The 19,402-nt window shown below is 30.9% G+C and overlaps 1 protein-coding gene across 1 annotated transcript in view; it reads right to left on the reverse strand.

Annotated features, from left to right (window-relative positions):
• Positions 1–19,402, reverse strand: part of LOC148304071 (rap guanine nucleotide exchange factor 4-like) — a 92,512-nt gene extending 73,110 nt beyond the window's left edge. The window contains exon 1 of the mRNA XM_088268878.1: positions 18,842–19,402. Within this exon, the coding sequence (XP_088125004.1) occupies positions 18,842–18,876 (35 nt within the window). The 5' untranslated portion in view covers positions 18,877–19,402. The remainder of the gene's footprint in view (positions 1–18,841) is intronic.

The raw sequence follows: 19,402 nt of genomic DNA on the forward strand, positions 1-19,402 counted from the left end.
AAAGATAAATTAAGAATAAACTTTAATTATAAACTTTAATTACAAAGCAACACATTGTTTATTTTATTATTATACACCCACTTTACATATTATTTACACCCAATTTATAAAGAAAAATATTTCCACGTTATATATATATATATATATATATATATATATATATATATATATATATATATATATATATATATATATATATATATATATATATATAGATAGATAGATGTCCCAAGAATGAGTATTAAAAAAAAATAAAAGCATATTTTCTGTGTTTTTACGTTTATCATATATGTGAATATAATCCAGGATTCAGACCCCACATACAAGTTAAAGAGTTTCTGCTCAATAAAATGCTTCTTTCATCTCACCATAGATGTCTCTGGTGAAATTCTAGTCAATTCAAGCAATATGTTTCGAATTTGAACAATATATATAGAGGTTCCAAGAGTTTGAGTAGTGTGGTTGTTAATCATGGGTAGAATTGGTGAATGTTACACATGTGTGAAGTGATCACTTAAACCAGCCAATGACGATCGTTAGCCCCGTAAATGACCAGACTTCCATATTCTCTTCATCTTTGTTAAGCCGTCAAAAATACTATAATTTATCCATTATTTTCGTATCCATGGACACATTTTTTTACAATTAGATTTTTAATTCCAGAAACACTTATTTGGTACATATTTCTCATTTATAATCGGTTAAATTTTTTTTATTATAATTGCAAATTCATATTTTTAAAGGTTTATTTAATTTTGCCATTGTATCGACTGCGGAAATTCATATTTATATCGGAATATCGTGATTTTCCCAAAATTAAATATTCTTTATTAACACGCGCCTTGATAAAAATTTCTGTAATAATGAAGACGAATATTGTTTTTAATCGTGTAAAATGGAATGGACCATGTTGTAAATTTTGCAAATGGCGTCGTACGTCATTGACGTAATATTTGACATTTGTGAACTAGCTGCAGTACACGAACAGATTGATAAAACGGGCACAAATATGTATCAATACTGGCGGCAGTCACTTGACGAATACCATATTTTTCACTTTACAAAAAATTGTTAAAGTCCAAACAAAGATTTTAATTGCTAAAAAAAAGTTATTCTAAATCAAAATAAGACGATTAATTTTGCGCCATCCTAAATCTGTTTTTATCCTACAGCTGCCTAGTTCACAAATCGCTCACTCCTTTCAAGAACGTCATAAATCAAAAAACTTGATTTTTCAGTAGAACGTTTTTAACGTTTAAAAATATAAGGCAATGTATTCAAAATAAATATCAAGCCACTTATTGAACTTTTAATGTGCAAATGATCTTTTAAGGTAAAACCTGAAGTTTTTTTCTCCATTTGAAAAATATTTAGTACATTAAAAAAAAAATTAAAACATACCTTTTCTTCAAAATGCAAAAACAACACTTTCTGCCCTGTAGCGGGTAAATATTAAGTTAAAAATATGCCTCTTTTGACGGGATATAGTACATTTTCTGGGCATTCCGAAAACATGCACAACTGAAAATTGACGATTTTTGATTTATGACGTTCTTGAAAGGATTGAGCGAAATGTCACAAATGATTGACGTACGACGCCATTTGCAAAAATTATAACATATTCCGATAGGGTGATTAGTTTTGTGCCATCTGTATTTATAGCGACTGGGCTATTACTCCTTAAGAACCGTCTCATACATGTAATTTCACTATTTCGTTTTTATTGATCTAGGTCTCCTGCGGTTATTTTACCGTACTCTCGAATAGGGAGTTAAGTATTGGAACACTCTAGTCAGGACAGAATGAGTAGTGTTTTTTTTCGACAGCTGCCACTCAAAATAAAGTAAAAAGGCATAACAACAAATCGTCTTTCAATTTTTCTTCGTTAAAAATATATATTTATAAAGGAAAGCCAATTTTACAGACAATTGGTCATTCGTATTGATTCAAATGATATTGTTTATTTTTAAATAACAACATATGAAAAAAATAACAGCGTTTTTTTTTGCACGTGAGTATATGTTGTTTTTTTTACTCGTATGCTAATGCAGCCGTATGCTTATATTTGTAAATCCGATGAAGCATTATGTTTTTTTAAATGCATTCATTCTAACCCTCATCCGCACCTAATGATGCATAGGGTACTGAATATAAACGCAGTGTCATCTTGATCGTTAACACATGAAAGAAAGGTCATTAGCCTTTCGCTTCAGGTACCAGTCATTACCAAATATTAGAGTGAAAAAACTACTTGTATTTATTCGACCCCCCCCTGGGAATCGAACCAGGGACCTCGAGTATGGTAGCCGAGCATTCGATTCTCTCTGCCTACCACTGCGGGGAAGCGGCGTGATAGTCATAGATATCCGTTCATAATAAATCTACAAAAAGTTATAAAATATTTTACGATCACAATATTTTGGGTCATATTTGAGGAACGTGACAACATTTGACAATTAGCGGTGCCTATTGACGTCTGGAATATTCGGACATTCCCCATAGCATGTCCGCCGGTAATAATAAACAATATTTACTTCATTTAACCGATTAAGGCCCCGAGTCATAAAAATATGTACGTGTATTGTGTAGAAAAATAATTATAATTACGGGCGTTATCATCATTTTACAGTTGGTTTGTTTTTCACTTTATTGGATATTTTACAGTTATTAACCAATTGTAAATCGTAACGTGCGAGGAAATGCCATTTCTCACACTGCAATTAATTTTTAAGCATTCAACAAAATAATCGAGAAAATCATCACAGCAATATAAAATCGATACAGTTAATGCCATCGCCATTCCTACATTATGACCAAAAAGTTAAAAAGGTGCCTCATTTTATCCGACTCTCTAAGCTCTCTTCAAAAAATTAGCAGCAATCCCTTCAAACAAGCCTAATCCCATTTAATATTCCAAATCCGTGAGAAATTATATTTACTCAAAGAAAAAAACGTTCAGGTTTCTCTCGCTTGGATTCCAAGCCACCATGGCATTCCGGGAAATGAAAAAGCCGACTCTCTAGCTAAGGAAGCCGTTTTAAATGGAAGTACGAATTTCTCTAACTACCCATCTGATGACCTTTTGACAATTCCAAATATTGATATGTCTTCCAGCTGGTCCCTCAAATGGAACACCTCCAAAATTTCAAAGGGAAAACATTACTCTCTCATTCAGCCTACTGTCCCGTCCCGTCTTTGGTTTAGGAAAATTTCGATGAACAAGAAAGATACATCCACCATTTGTCGAATGAGGATTGGTCATTGCTGTACGAGTGGTACGATTGGTGTCTTTGACTCCCCCATTTGCGAGTGTCGTTTTGAAGAGGAAGACCTTAACCACATATTCTTTGTTTGCCCAATAAATGACCAAATGCCAAAATTTTTTAAAACTCTGGCCTCGCTTATTCCCCTCCCTACAGATATCCATCTCATCCTGGCGAGCAGGAACCCAATTATGTACAGACCTTTAGTTGTTTTTTTAATTAAATGGAATAAATTTATAGTTTAATAGTAAGTCTATCATATTTTATAATTAAGAATTCAATTAACTTGACATTGGCAAATGCAATGTATTTCATGTGCAACGCCATTCCATATTAAAAATAAATAAAATAAAAAAAAATGCATTGCCAACTGATTGATTGATCAAAATGATAATAATTTCATTAAGGGTGCTGCAAATTTCTCTATGATGAGACTCTATGACAGGTCAATAAAGTGTCAGAGTGTCTAAGAGAAAAATCTGGAAGAATAAACACATTAATAATTAAAGAAAAGAAAACATTTAAAAGACATGTGTAAGACCGATTGCCACTGTACCAGAGCAAACAGAGCGAAAACCAAATCTCTTCTAAGAACTTCAGAAATACGGACATTGAGGTGTATAACTGGAACATTAAGCGACCGATTAAGGAACACGGAAATTCAGAAAAATGGAGGATATAGTCAAATTAGGAAGACAGCAAAAAAGATTCTGGAATGCCCATATTAATAAAACACAAGAAAATGACTGTTCCGCACTGCTCTTTAAGAGAATGCAGACGGACGAAGACCACCTGGAAGACCAAAGCGATGGCGTGACAACTGGCAGTCCACATCACAAGAGACGGATATCGGAACAAAGAGATTCGAGGATCTATAAGAAGGAAAAAGAAGAAGTGTTAAAATTTCTTTTTTTAAGATAAATTTTCATTTATCATACGGTTAAAATAACTTATTACCTCATATAAAAGGCTCCTGACTAAACATTAGAAATAGCAAGAAACGTTTATTTTCAGTGATATACCCTAATATTTAGTAACTTATTATATTTTTATTAATATAAATCAAAACACGATTTTTATTCAAATAACATATATTTAAATCTATTTACAGTAAACAAAACATTTATTTTCAAATTGTTTCATTCTTCATACATTCAAACATCTCATAAAAAAAATTAACCCTTATACATAATACAAGTTTGCGATTCTGTTTTTTTTTATGACAGCCTTATTCGATTCTTATTTCTTGTTACTTGTTTATGATTTTTATTATTTAAAACTACTTTATTCTTATGTAGGCATTTTATAGTTAAAATTTTTCAACCTGTTCCAAATTTTTTATTTATTTTACCATGTATAACGATTAAAAAGGCTTAATAATTTTTAATTTAAGTTTTACTTAGTAAATACCACTTTATCTTAAAATCTATTGTGACACGTGTTTCGCTGCATTCGTCATCATTTTCAAACACCATATGTGTAACTAATTCTAAATTTTAGGGTACTATCCTTGCAATGTTACAGGTTAAAGTGGGGGTTGGAGCTATTTTTATCTTATCAGTGGGAACATAGACAATAGATTTTTTTTAAATAGTGATGTTTACTAAGTAAAACGTAAATTAAAAATTAATAGATTTTACCACAAAGTAACTGCCAATAAATGAAATTATTTTTAAATAACTCTCAGGTTATTCAGGATAACTAATGAAGGTATATGAATAAAAGAAAATTCAAAAGCAGAAGAAAAATAATACCCTACAACAGAATAAATTAAGGTCTCAGAGGGTTAATGCGATATTACAGGGTGACGAACCGACCATGATGGCAGATGTAATATTATCCCCTTCGGTGTTAATGTCGCATTAACATATCCGTAAATTCGCGTAAAATGGGTAAAAGCATCGTTTTACCCATCGTATACATATTGAACTGGTGTTATTTTATCCAAAGCATACGTTCAAGCTTTCTACCCATGTTATTTATCGGAGTATTTTAAAATAATTCATTGTATTTATAACGGCGACACCATCGTAACGTATGATTAATTGAAATGATATTCCATTCGCAAAACAATATTCTGGAAACAGTATTATAAAAGCAATTTGATTCTTGCATTTATTAATCAATGAAAGAATCAAATCACTTTTCATGTCACTTTGAAACAAATCAAGTCACTTTGTAGTAAAATCTATCTATTTTTAAGTTTTACGGCGTTTGAAAATGATGCGGATGTCAACACGTGTCACAATAGATTTTAAGAAATAGTTGTATTTACTAAGTGAAACTTGAATTAAAATTTAATCGTTTAAGACGATAATATTTTTCATAAAGTTTAATAGTATTGTGGATATCAAAGCAATATATTAAGTATTGTGGTTATAAAGTATGTTTTTTTATACTTAATTTACCTTTGAAGTATTAATCACATTAGGGCGGCGGTATAAGTAATAGGTATTTTATTAATACCGTAAAAAGGCGATGTCTACAATAAAATTACAGTGGAACATCTCATAACGAGTAATTCGCATAACAAACAAAAAAAAGTTGAAAAGTTGCTCCCTTAACGAGCGACATTTCGTATAACGAGTTATAGAGTAAGGGCAAGTCCCCTTTTCACAACATTCATTCGTGAGCCGGTACTTCCGTACGAGTCAAAACAAAAAAATGTTTCGCTTAACAAATATGATTCTAGATCGAATTATGCTCGTTATGAGAGGTTTCACTGTAATACAGAATCAATTCTTATTACGTTAATATTGCTGGTCTTAGCGTATATTGTACATACATTGTAAAAATAAATAATGCAAAACTAAAAATTAAAAAATATCAAATACATGACTCCACGTAAATTTTACTCATTCATTAAATTATTTATATGAATCATGATGATTATTATAATATCCTTTAGAAACGATGGGTGGCGTCTTTTTCATAAAAAATCATCTGACTTTGGATGTAGTACACCCGAATTCACATATCCTATGAAAATTTTGACTTTTAAACGTAAAATTCGCACAAAATTGCATTAAAATAAAGTATAAACGTGATCCGTTGCATTATGTTTGACAAAATTTCAAACAACAATAAGATCGTATAAATTTTCATCACTCAAACAGTTTTTTTCGTGCTATTATTGCAAATATATATTTCTCCTATATTTCGATTCCTGGCCAATAAATACGAGGTAAAAAAATATCGTTTTACCATACTGAAATATCAAACGCACGCCATAACCACACTAAAAATGGGAGAAAATGATGGCACAACGATAGCCGAAAAAGAGTCATATATCAGGGAAACGTTTTTTTACTGTTTTTCATTATATGAAAAGCAAATCGAAAAGCACTTTTATAGCCCCAAAAGAGTGAATGCAAAGTTTTGCCATAATGTTTAACAACCTAAATATTTAAAATTGTTCAGATTCATATTACTTTTAAATATTAAAACGTAATTAGATTAAATCACCAAAAATATGATTTGAAAGCCTAAATTTTATCGTATTTACTTAAATGTCGTATGAATTTCTAATAAAAACAGAGTTTCGTTATTATTTCTGTAAATAATTTTCATGTAATTTAATTCTTCAATAGAATCATAAATTAACGTATAAAATTGCCTACTTCACAAAGCCTCTTTAAATTTACATTAAACATGGCTCCGTCCGTTCATCTTGCGTTCACACAGTAAAATTATAATAACATGATAAGCATGGTTCAATTTCCTTTCTGAATTTGAATAATGAGAGTGGCTTTATCACGGTAAGAAAATATGCTGAGGGTAGAATGGTTCGTTAAATCTTTTTATGAAAACTTTATAATAAACGACTAAGGGATGTCGTCCCCATTAATTGGTAAGCAGAAACTATATTCTGCACTTCTCATTATAAAAGCATAATCAACGAAATCATACACACTTCATTTTTATTCAGCCGCTTTTAACTACTAGTTCAGCTATTTTATTTATTGTTTCGGCATTTACTTTGTGGTAAGACATGATGAAATTATTAAAGAAAACACTTGTTTAGAATAAGAAATGCCAGGATCAAGGAAATATGCGAGATCGAAGATGTCGTTAGGTGGGGAAGGCAACGAAGGAGACAATGGTATGCGCGTGTGAGGAGAATGGAAAAATCCAGACTCCCCCACATCGAACTATACGGCCAACCCCATGGTACACGACTCCCAGGCAGACCACCAAAAAGATGGGTCGATAGCTGGGAATCGACATCGCAGGAGGCTAATCCCTTCTAAAAACAGGCCGCAAGGCCTACAATAAGAAGAAGAAGAAGACTTGTTTTTTTACAACTTGAGTTTATTTTATGACGACTAGTTTCGGAAGCTTAGCTTCTATCTTCAAGTCTAAATGTTCAGCTGCTCTTAACTGAACGATAAAAGGAATAAAATCGTACCATTTGAGTGTCTATTTTTTAAACACCTTTACTTCAAAGCTCTTTTTTAAGTATTCTCATACAATTTGTACAATTGGAGCCCAATTTAAAAATATGTCCGAGTCCCCTTCAGTACTTTTCATATAATTGGCATTTAAGGCTTCATTTTGCTACAGAAACAAGGGTTGTTCAGAACGTAAAAATGGACGCTTATACAAAAAAAAACTCCCCTGGGACTTCCATACAATTAATTAAGATAAATTTTATCTTTAACGAAAAAATTACTTATTTTTAAAAATTGTGTCCAAACATGTGGTTCCTACATTTATTTCAATTTCGTTAGAATAACGTGTTTCATAGTTTAAGAATCCCCATTGAAAATCTCAATATAGATGAAGAAGAATATGGAAAACTAGGTATTTACAGGGTTTTCGACCTGTCATAGGTTGGTTTAAGTAAACACTTTATACACGTGTAACATTCACCATTCTATCCATGATTGACTGCAATTACCCACGCTTCCATATTATTCTTCATCTATGTTGAGATTAAGATTTTTTAACAAATATTTGGACACACTCAAAACATGATGCTTGTTTATATTTGCAGTATCTCACTCATAGAAACTTGTACGTATACGGGTATGCAATTTTGAGTGCTCTGGCCATTATTAATTATATTAATCTTAAATATTTTGTTTATCGCTATTATCATGAAATACTACTTCAATGGCACTATAATAAAATTTTATAAAGCTACATAAATCTATAATTAAATTAATCATCCTGGACACCTCGCTCCCACAATTTCGCAGTAGACGCTCGACTGCGAAACTGGTGTCGCGGGTTCGATTCCCGCCAAGTGCAAAATAAATTCAAGAAAGATTCATTTTTAATTGGTCTGGGTGTTTGTGGTGTATTTTTCACATTTACTTTTCCTATCCTTACGATCCTACCTGCAGACAAGCCTCTAATGGAGGCTTTGCGGGTTATTCCTTTTCAAAATAAAAAATAAATTAAAATAATTTTAAAACTGTTGATGAATTGTCAGCAGTCAGAAGAAGCAATCTTGATTGAGGCTTTCGGAAGACATGCCTAGCTACTTAACCGCCTTTTCTTGACGACAGTTGTAACGATGGATTGCTGCGTCCTATGCCGTATTTATTCGTTCATGGTGAATTTAAACCACCGGACGCCTAAAATTATTCGATGACATCTTTCATGTTCTCAAATACAAGGCCGTAAATGTAATAAACGGGTACAAAATCATCAATAGAGTTCATATTTCAGTAGAGACACATTTAATTTATTAAATTTAACTTTCGTACAAGTAAGCTTCATCTCTTTTGAAATCAAAACATAACTCTCTTTAACATCAAAGCTTCTGCTTTTATATACAGTTAAAGTTCCATTTAACGAACTCTTATTCAGCCAAAGTTCTCTCAAATATATATACATAATCTATTGATATTCATCGTGTATTTTATCTTCTATAAAACGAACATCTATTTCTATTTCATTACGTTTTTTTTCTAAGGTTCTTCTCATAATACGATTTACAATTGAAGGTTTCACCTTATAGCACGTAATAAAATATTTAATGTTCAATACGACAGCTATGATATAACCAATAAACGATTTTACCCTTAAATAAACATAAATATATATGTATATATATATATATATATATATATATATATATATATATATATATATATATATATATATATATATATATATATATATATATATATATTGTATGTACTGATCTTTAAGACACGATTTTGTATTTAAAAGCAGCTTTATTTCTTAAATTCGCGAACATCAGATCCGTTAGAGTATTTTTTTATACACAACATTTTGAGTGTGTCCAAATACTTGTTCACAAAATCTGGATTATCTCCAATTACAGGAGTAATTTTCATATTATTTTTTAACATCTCATCAAAGATGAAGAAGAATATGGAAGTCTGGGCATTTTCATCTCACCAATAGATGTCTCTAGTGAAGTTCTAGTGATTCAAGAACAATGTTTCAAAATTGGTTCACATTTATAGAACTTCCAAGAATTTGAGTAGTTTAGTTGTTAATAGTGGGTATAATTAGTGAATATTACACGTGTGTAAAGTGATCACTTAAACCAGCCTATGACAGTGGTCAGCCCCGTAAATGCCCAGACCCATATTCTTGTTCATCTTTGATGAGATGTCAAAAAATAATATTAAAAAAATATATATTATTTATTAAGTTTTCTAGTTACTCAACGGAATATAATATATAGAAATAAATAAAAACAAATCAATAAAATATCTAAGTGTACAATTCTACATACATTTGTTTGTAATTTTGTTTCGATTTAAAGTAATAAATATTCCATATTGCGAATTTCCTGTATAGCGAACTTTTTTATGTGATTTAACAACTTCGTAAAATTGAAGTTCGACTGTATTTGAATATTAAAATTTATGTAAATACGAACATGCCCGCTTTTCTGAAACCGATAGAAACCTAAATATATTGGAAACAGAAAATCGCTACCTTTATACGAAGTAAACGGTTGGGCTTGTGCCGTAAATATTAATCTAAACATTAACATTTTATTAAAATACCCTGACAAAAAAAATCTAAACTAAAAACTTAATAGCTCTATCACTGATCATGTGATTTTTTTTAATCATTGGCATTCGAGCCTTATAGAAACAGCTGTATTTTTTATGAAAGCAAATTAATGTATCAACAAGGCCCTCAAATCAAGTACAATCGAGTGTTTTACAGTAATAATAATATTTTTGAATAATTTATGTAGCGCCATTTTTGTAAAATCAAGAACGTTTAAGTCTTTAAGTCTTACGTCTGGTTCGTGATGCTGTAAAGATGCAAGATTTGGACACACTGTCGAGGATTTTGAGATGTGGTTTTGCCGTAGAATACTCCGAATATCACGGACAGACCGGATATTTAAAGAGGCGGTTTGTACAACGGTTGTACAAAGACCGGGAGCTCATGACATCCTTAAAAAATGTAAAACTCAACTTTTAGTATCGCCAAATTTTAATCCCAAGGAAGAAAGGGAATAAGAAGGATATCTTGTCTGCGAGATATAAAAAATTGGTCGGGTATCAAGTGAAGTAGCTTTTCCATGTCACAAAGGATAGAGATCAGTACGAGGCCATTATATACAATACTACCAACGTCTGGAAAGGAGCTCAGCACCGAAAAAATATAATTTAAATATACTAAATTAAGTATTATTACGTCACGTTATTTTTTCTATTATGCTTTTTGTACCACCCTATGTATGTTGAAGGTTGGCAATCATCATATCAATTTTTACTTTGTACCCAACAGCTCTAATCTGCAACTTAGTACTACAGAGGAATCACTTCCGTAAGCTCTTACGCTAGGATATACGTCTTCTTCCTATACTGCGTTGACGTTCCACCTTGCCTTATAATATTATATTGTATATAACGTATTACTTCGTATTTTTATACTATCATAAAATGGACCAAGTACTCTAGCCCTCTTTTTGTGTCAATAACTTCTCTTTTTTAAGTCATGCGTCTTGAATACCTTTGTTTCGAACTTCTCAACTCATGATATTTTGAGTTTTCTTCCATGGCATCGCTTTTCGAAAGTATGATTATACATATTTCATAATATAAACATTATTTTACTATGTTTTGTTTTAGTTTATTTCTGTGGTGCAATTCAATTAAGGCCTTACTCACAAACACAGAATTCAACAAGCGGCCGGCAGCCGGAGAGACCATACGTCCAAATTTAATTTTCAAACACACAAAAACGGTGTTTTAAGAAAAGAAAAAAAAAATTACGTCAAATGTTACGTGGATTCAAAGAAAATTTAGTTACTTTTCAACGTATGTAGGACCTTAACGATAACTCTAGTAACGTCGAGAACACTATTACGATAGTTTTTAGTTATCGATTTTTCAGCACTTACATCATTATTAATATTTCAAACGTTCGTGTCTTTTGATATAATACATTTATATATTAAAAAAAGTGTTTATTATACCTTTAAATTATGTAAATGCTCGCAAGTTATAATTGAGAATATTCCTAACGGGTATAAAATGTTCGTATGCGAGAAACAAAATACCTCGCTAAAATAATGCTTTAATTTCCGCACACAAATTACAATAAAGAACTATTTTTCGTACGAACTAACGTAATAGCCATCAGATTGTTGGTTTCGTGATTAATTCCTGTAATTTATTATTTGATTAGATCATTCATTACTGAAACGTAGGTACGTCCTAGAAAAAAATAATAGATGGGTAAAACAAGTCCCTTTTCCATCGAATAAAAACCGTGTGCCAAAACGTATTACGAAAGCCGTTACCAGTTCAGCGATATTCCTATTTGATACATGACAAGGTAACATTTTTTTAAAAAGGTCACCAAATTGAATATAATATTTTCAACTTTTATTTCATTGAAAAATATGAAATATTTCCAATTTATAAATGATAATTCCTAAAATAATTCACAGCTTCGAAATAAAGATGATTGAAAAAAATATAAAGATTAAACCTTATTTCGCCAACTAAGTTGTTGACATGATACCTTACCTTAAACCACTATAAACCGACTAAACATTTTCTATCTAATCATTTATTTACAGAATAAAAATACATTAGTTAGCTTATTTAGAAGAACCAAAAATAAACTCGTTATAATGAGTTTCAGTAATAATGATCATAAAATTACAATTTTGTAAATTTAGGTAGCTTTAAAATCGATGAAAATAAGGAAAATAAAGGAAGTAGGATCAACTGAAAAGTTGAGTCAAGGGGGGAGACGTAGAGGAAACCAAATAAGGGATGATATGATGAACATTTAGGGTTCTAAAGACGGATAGTAAGGTTTCAAAGGTTTTTTTGATATCATAAGAGATGGTACCCTTTTCACATGAATAGGTAATTCATTTCATAGTCTGGGCGCTATTTTAAACACGTAAAATTACCTCCCTTAGAACAGGTTTTCTGTATTTTTAGTCACGATATATTTAAATAACTGTTGGTTGTCTCGGAACCTTCGTGACAATCTGTACATATAATACAATATGTTCATGGTTCGTCTGACAACTTAATATCGCTGAAATACGGATGGAGTCCATGCAGTACCCCGGGTACTCGAACTTTAACTAACTAACTAACCATCACGCCACTTCCCCGCAGGGGTAGGCAGAGAGAATAGAGCGCCACACCACTCTGTCCTTGCAAACATTCTTCGCCTCTTCCACGTTCATGCATCTCCTCAACATACCCGCCGATTGTTACGACTCCTAACCTGACCACTTTCAAGTATTTGGCATACCTGATCGTGCCATGTTTTTCTCGGTCCCTCTGCTTCTTTTCCCACTAACATTCGCCTCATAAATTTGTTTTATCGTTCTTGGGTACTCGAACTTTCAGCTGATTAATTTATTTACTTATTCAATGGCTCGTTTATGATATCACTACGTGTTTTTTTCATCACAGTGTGACATCACAAAGCGAAACAGCTGTCACAAAAATAGAAGCATAAATCTAGTTTTGATATAAATTAACAATACTTTTGTTTCGATCGATAAAAACATACGATTGTTTACATCGATAAAAAAACTCTTTTTTTTTATTTCGTTAGAATGAGAGCTAACCAAACAATTAAAACATCATATTCGCTAATTCATTGTAATTAGTGACTATTTTTAAGACGGAAAGATTTTTACTATCGACTTGTATTACTATGGCAGCTTTCATTTCATTTATTTACCTTAATACATTGGAACATTCCATGCTGAAGGTCCCGGGTTTGATTCCTAGAAGGGTAATAAATAGGTAATATCCAAAATAAACAGGTATTTTTATACACTCTGATAGGATTCGAACCTGAAGGCATTGATCACCTTATCTTTACATATTTAACGATCAACTTAACATTGCATAAATTTGATCCAGCGCTCTATGCACTACATATTCACTAGACTCACTAGACAAAGTCACCTTTTTTATAATTCAGCACTATCAAATAACTATTTGAAAAATTCTTTTATATATCGAAGTTGTGGGAAATTCAATGAATATTGTACCCACCTTGACATGTTTTACTCCAATCTTTCTAACTTTAAAGTAAAATTATTAAAAATTGTATAAACCGAAAAGGGTAATTCTATTCCCAGTCCTCTCGTTTTCTTCTTTTCCTATCACTGTCATCTCCTTTTCTCTTTATCCCATCCTTATCTCATATCTCTTGTTTTATATAGATTTTTTTCTCTCTTACTTTTCCTATGTATAAATGTGAAAAACTGTAATTGGTATTCATGATTTTTTTGTATTCTGATTTTTCATGTATTGAAACTGTTGTTTTTCCTTCTAATAAAATAAAATAAAATAAAAATATTGGGTGCATATGATGATCAGTAGTAGTAAGCCCTAGAAACAAGAAATAAAAAGGATAATAAATGCCACCAATACGTTAGTATAAAATCTTCCCATTTAGTGACATTATCGACAAAGTTTCTCCCCTGAAACTTTTGATTTAACAACTTACTCTGCCCATTAGCAGTTAAGATCGAGCCCAACACATTTTGGTACCAACTTTTCATCTCAAACATTCTTGACTGTTCCAACATTACTTTGAAGTTCATCTAATATGCCGTATAATAATTCGATTAAACGGTTTCTCCAAATAACTAAGTACTAACACCACCTTAAATAATCAAACATTTGCACCGTCAGAACTTCGTTCAGTTATTCACATCATCCCTATTTGAACCCTTATCTATGGAATACTTCAAACAGCTGGCTTTTAGCATACGCGTTTTTATCGGAAAAAAAGGTTAATTAATATTTATAAAACGCCTTCGTCGGAATGAGACAATGGCAAATAAGGAAAAACACAGAAATGAAACCACAGCAGTTTCAATTTACAACGATATGATAGGATACGATACTTAAGTTACCATTTTATTGCGGGTATTTTACCTGATCGGAAATTTGAAACCTTCCATTGTTTTACTGATCTACATTTTATTTACTTTATAGTATTATTATTAAATAAAATCATATAGGTGTACATGAATCCGGTTGATTTCCTATTTTTGGAAATTTATTCGCCTTCAGGATACTATATATAAATCATTTACAACAAACAACAGTAACATAGATATTGAAAGACCAAAGGCCATATGTGGTTGAAATCAACTCAGCACTTAAATACTTTTTTGGACAGTTTTTTTTTATTCACCAGATCTTTATTCTTTATATTCCAATGTTTATAAAAACCATTCAGTCCTCTTTCCAAAACACTATTCTAGTAAAACAAGTAAAAAATGCATTTGCATCATTAATAATAAATAAAAATATTTAATGACTTTCGACATTTTCGGTCTTAAGACCGGATCATAAAGGATTAAACCGTAATTTTAGACGTTTTACAATATGATTTCATTCCAATTTAATATACACAGAGCCATCGCTTGAGTTGGTGATTTAAAAAAAATGCTATTCGACCAATAAAGTTTCGAAAAATACACCATTATTATTTTTTTTTGATAAACGAGATTCGTATATTCGAAGACCATTAGTTTGCTTTGCTTTCTTGTTTTTATGTAAAGTTCAAGTGAAGATGATGTTTTGCGTGGTACAAAGGGTAAACTTATTATTTCCAGCTTACGCAGGGTTTCTATTTCTAGAAATATCTACATTGTTAGAGAAACAAAATAGATATTGAACTGTCGGTAAAATTTACATGCTTAGATCACCGTAAACGTACCAGTTACTGTTTTTTTCATTGAAACTTCATGTACAGAAAAGAAGTATGCACGTAGTAAGTATGCGTACTTATTGCTATCTTCTTATCAACAAAAATAGACTTGTGATTTTGGTCTAAACGTTTGATACCTTATTTAGCTGTCTGCAATCGGAGGGTAGATAGTGCTTGAACATTTGAAAAAAAACATTTATTACAAATTACTGCTGTATTAATGAAGCAACATCTTTAAATTTATGATAATAAGGAAGGCAAGGTAAAAAAGGATTTTAAGGAAGGAGGTAAAGTTAAAAGAAAAGAAAAGTCGTTGACACTTAAAATCTGATAAATTCAAACGATGATAATTTGTATCCAGAGAAGCCAATAATTATGAAAAATCAAAATTATGACTCAAAATTCAAAAGTAGTCAAATAATCTGGATAATTAAAAAAAAATATATGTACTTATACGAATAACTACTGTACTTGTACGAGTATATAATAAACACGGTTTTTCCCCCTCTACACTTATGGGTATAAACAAAAATATGATTGATCGAATTTCTTCCACCCAAATTACCATTTATTTAGTTGAGGGATCTTCAGCTGTCAACATTTGTTTGGCCTTTTTGTTTTTTTTTAGACAGCCACTATGAAAAACCTTAATTTTATTTATTTAGACAGGGTTATTTTTGTTGACTACACTTGTATTGATATGTAATATAACATATTTTATATAACATTAAATGTCACGGCTTAAAATATAAGCTACGTTCACCATACTTGGTCAAAGTAGTAGTAAAATCACCTAGTTTCAAGGATAATTGAGTGCCTGTGTATTAGGTATTGTTACATGTATTGTGTGGGTGTAACGTAGTTAACTACCTACACGTTAATAATTTATTGTATCGAATGCAATTTATTTAAGGTACCTACATAATGAGCTGTTATCTTTTTACTAGCGTTCGTTGAACAAAGTTATTCTCTCTTTTAAAATTTACCAAAGAGATTAAGAGTAATATTTTTTTAATAGAGTGAAATACCAAAATATATTGAAAAAATATTGGTGAAATGATTATCATTTCTCACCATTTCTCACCTTCCAGAAATACCAAAAATGTTAGTTTTTGTAGATGAATAAATTTTATATTACTCTAACAATTTATGAAAATCAATCAATTACTCAATTTACGTACTAAATTTTACTGTGCGAACTAGCGAGCAATTGATGCTTTCAGTTACTTTATTCCAGCTGCCCGGTAGCTACATAACATAAATAAATAAATAAAAGCATATATATATATATATATATATATATATATATATATATATATATATATATATATATATATATATATATATATATATATATATATATATATATATATATATATATATATATATATATATATATATATATATATATATACATATATATATATATATATATATATATACATATATATATGTATATGTTTATTTATATATATATATATAGATATACATATAATATATATATATATATATATATATATATATATATATATATATGTAGATATATATCATATATATATATATATATATATATATATATATATATATATATATATATATATATATATATATATATATATATATATATATATATATATATATATATATATATATATATATATATATATATATATATATATATATATATATATATTTATATATATATATGTGTGTGTATATTACGTTTGCCAATCATGTCATAACCGCAGTTTAACTAACCCCCCTCTCAGGCTCCTACACCAAAACGACGTTCATTCATTCAATTAATCGTCATATTCTGCAATAAATTTGCAATTTTCCAAAAAAATTGTAAAATACATATTTTTTTTGGAAAATCGCAAATGTTTTACAGAATATGACGATTAATTAATCTTTTTTGGATATATGCAGTATTTGTACTTTTTGTTGTTGCTTTTCTATTACGGTGTTGAATTCAATGAAAGAATTTTTATTTATTTTAAAAATAAGAGTCGCTTCTTTTATATTCCAGTCCGCCTCTGTAGGTACCGGGCTCGATTCCCAGGGGGGGGTCAAGTAAAAATATGTTTTTTTACTCTAAAATTTATTTAATAATACCCTGGACTGGTACAGGGCTGATCACCTTTCCTTCATGTGTTAACGATCAAGGTGACAATGCTTTTATATACACTATTTTCTCAAAATGTATCATGGAACTGAAAGAAGAATGTTAGTAAATTATTTTCTTACATCATCACTAGGTATTAATAATCGATTTTTTGTCTAAATACACTAGTTTAAATACAAAAACAACATTAGCAGAATTAGTATTGTACTTTGTCTACAGCAGAGGTTTCCAAACTCTTTTATCTCGTAGACCCCTTGCCTTACCTGATATTGATTTTTATCAAATTCATTAACTTCAAATGTATTTTTGACAGCCGGTATATGTAGTGTTACTCACTTTGAACCACACATGTTAGGTTTTATACATTTATATTTTAAAACATAGACCCCTTGCAAGTTGTCATAGACCCCTGGGGGTCGATATAGACCACTTTGGGAATCACTGGTCTACAGTATATCATGATAACTTTATATTTCCAACAATTTCAACCGATGAAACTGGGCAACTCCGCAAAAATATTAACATTATCAATTTTGTTTTTTGTAATATTTTTTTAAAGGAATAACCCACAAAGCTTCTACTTTAAGAGGCTTGTCTACAGGTAGCATAATAAGGATAGGGAGGGTAAATGGGAAAATACATCAAAAACCCAGAAGTATTGAAAATAAATATTTCTTGAATTTATTTTGCAATTGGCGGGTATCGAACCCACGACGCCAGTTTCGCAGTAGAGCATCTACCTACTACGCCACGGTCCCTGTTTTTTTTTAATAATTTGAAAATTATTCTTCTTTATATTTTTAATGTCCGCACTTAGTGAGGCAAAGGGCATATATTTTTGTATCACGACGCAGTGATAGTCTTAGTAATTCAATGAAGGTAAGAGTATCAATTATGTGTCAGGACAATCATTTCACTTGTCCAGGGGGAAATCCAATAAATATTAGAGTGAAAAATCTATTTTATATTTTTCACCCCCATTGAACCCAAGAACTCCAGCAAGATAGCCTGATGCTCTAACCACTACACTACGAAGACGGATAAATAAAATAAATTTGAAAAATACATATTACAATCAAATTGTACGCAATGTATATTTTATTTTAAGTCAATACAAACTGTTCCATAGTTCGCAATTTCTAAAATAAATCATTTATAATTCATTTGTTTTTCGATCCAGTGAACAGAATGATATGGGTTCAGAATGTAAAGAATACTTACAACAATAATATGTAATAATAATAATGAGCGATGTAAATGAGTCATGCAAAACAAACATTGAAATTGATCTTACCTTTTATCAATCGCCGTCAGCCACTCGGTTGCCATGATTAAACAATAATATAAACACAACACAAGTGTCGATCGCGCTACAAGAAACTATACACTAGTTATCAGTTCTGTATATACCATCGTTGGAAAGAAACGACCGAGCCGATTGCAAAATGTTTCGCAAACATGTGCACGAAACAACGTGCGAATTGAAACTGGTGATCTAACTATCCGATCTTGATTGTCTTTATCTTACTCGAAACTTCCGCCGAAATTTCTCGGAATTAGAAAACTTTCAACAAACTAACTAACCTCCTGCGCGGAAAATATGCAAAAACTGATCTGTAAACATAGATAAACGCGCCGCACAAGTTTACCCGATTTCCTTCGCGCGAAAACTGGCGGCAAAGTCGTAAAATTACGAAAACTCGGGACCCGAAATCAGTGCGCAGGAACAGATGAGCGCGAAACAAATGAGCGCAAATTGGAATGATGCCGAACGATTTGAATAATAGAGCGAGCGATCGAGCTGGTAAGGCGCGACACCGGTCCTCCCACGTTGGTCGGCGGCTCGCGAGACACT

Source organism: Brachycentrus maculatus, unplaced genomic scaffold (assembly GCF_059751285.1).
Source record: "Brachycentrus maculatus isolate JH-2025_06_01 unplaced genomic scaffold, ASM5975128v1 h1tg000334l, whole genome shotgun sequence".
NCBI lineage: Eukaryota > Metazoa > Arthropoda > Insecta > Trichoptera > Brachycentridae > Brachycentrus > Brachycentrus maculatus.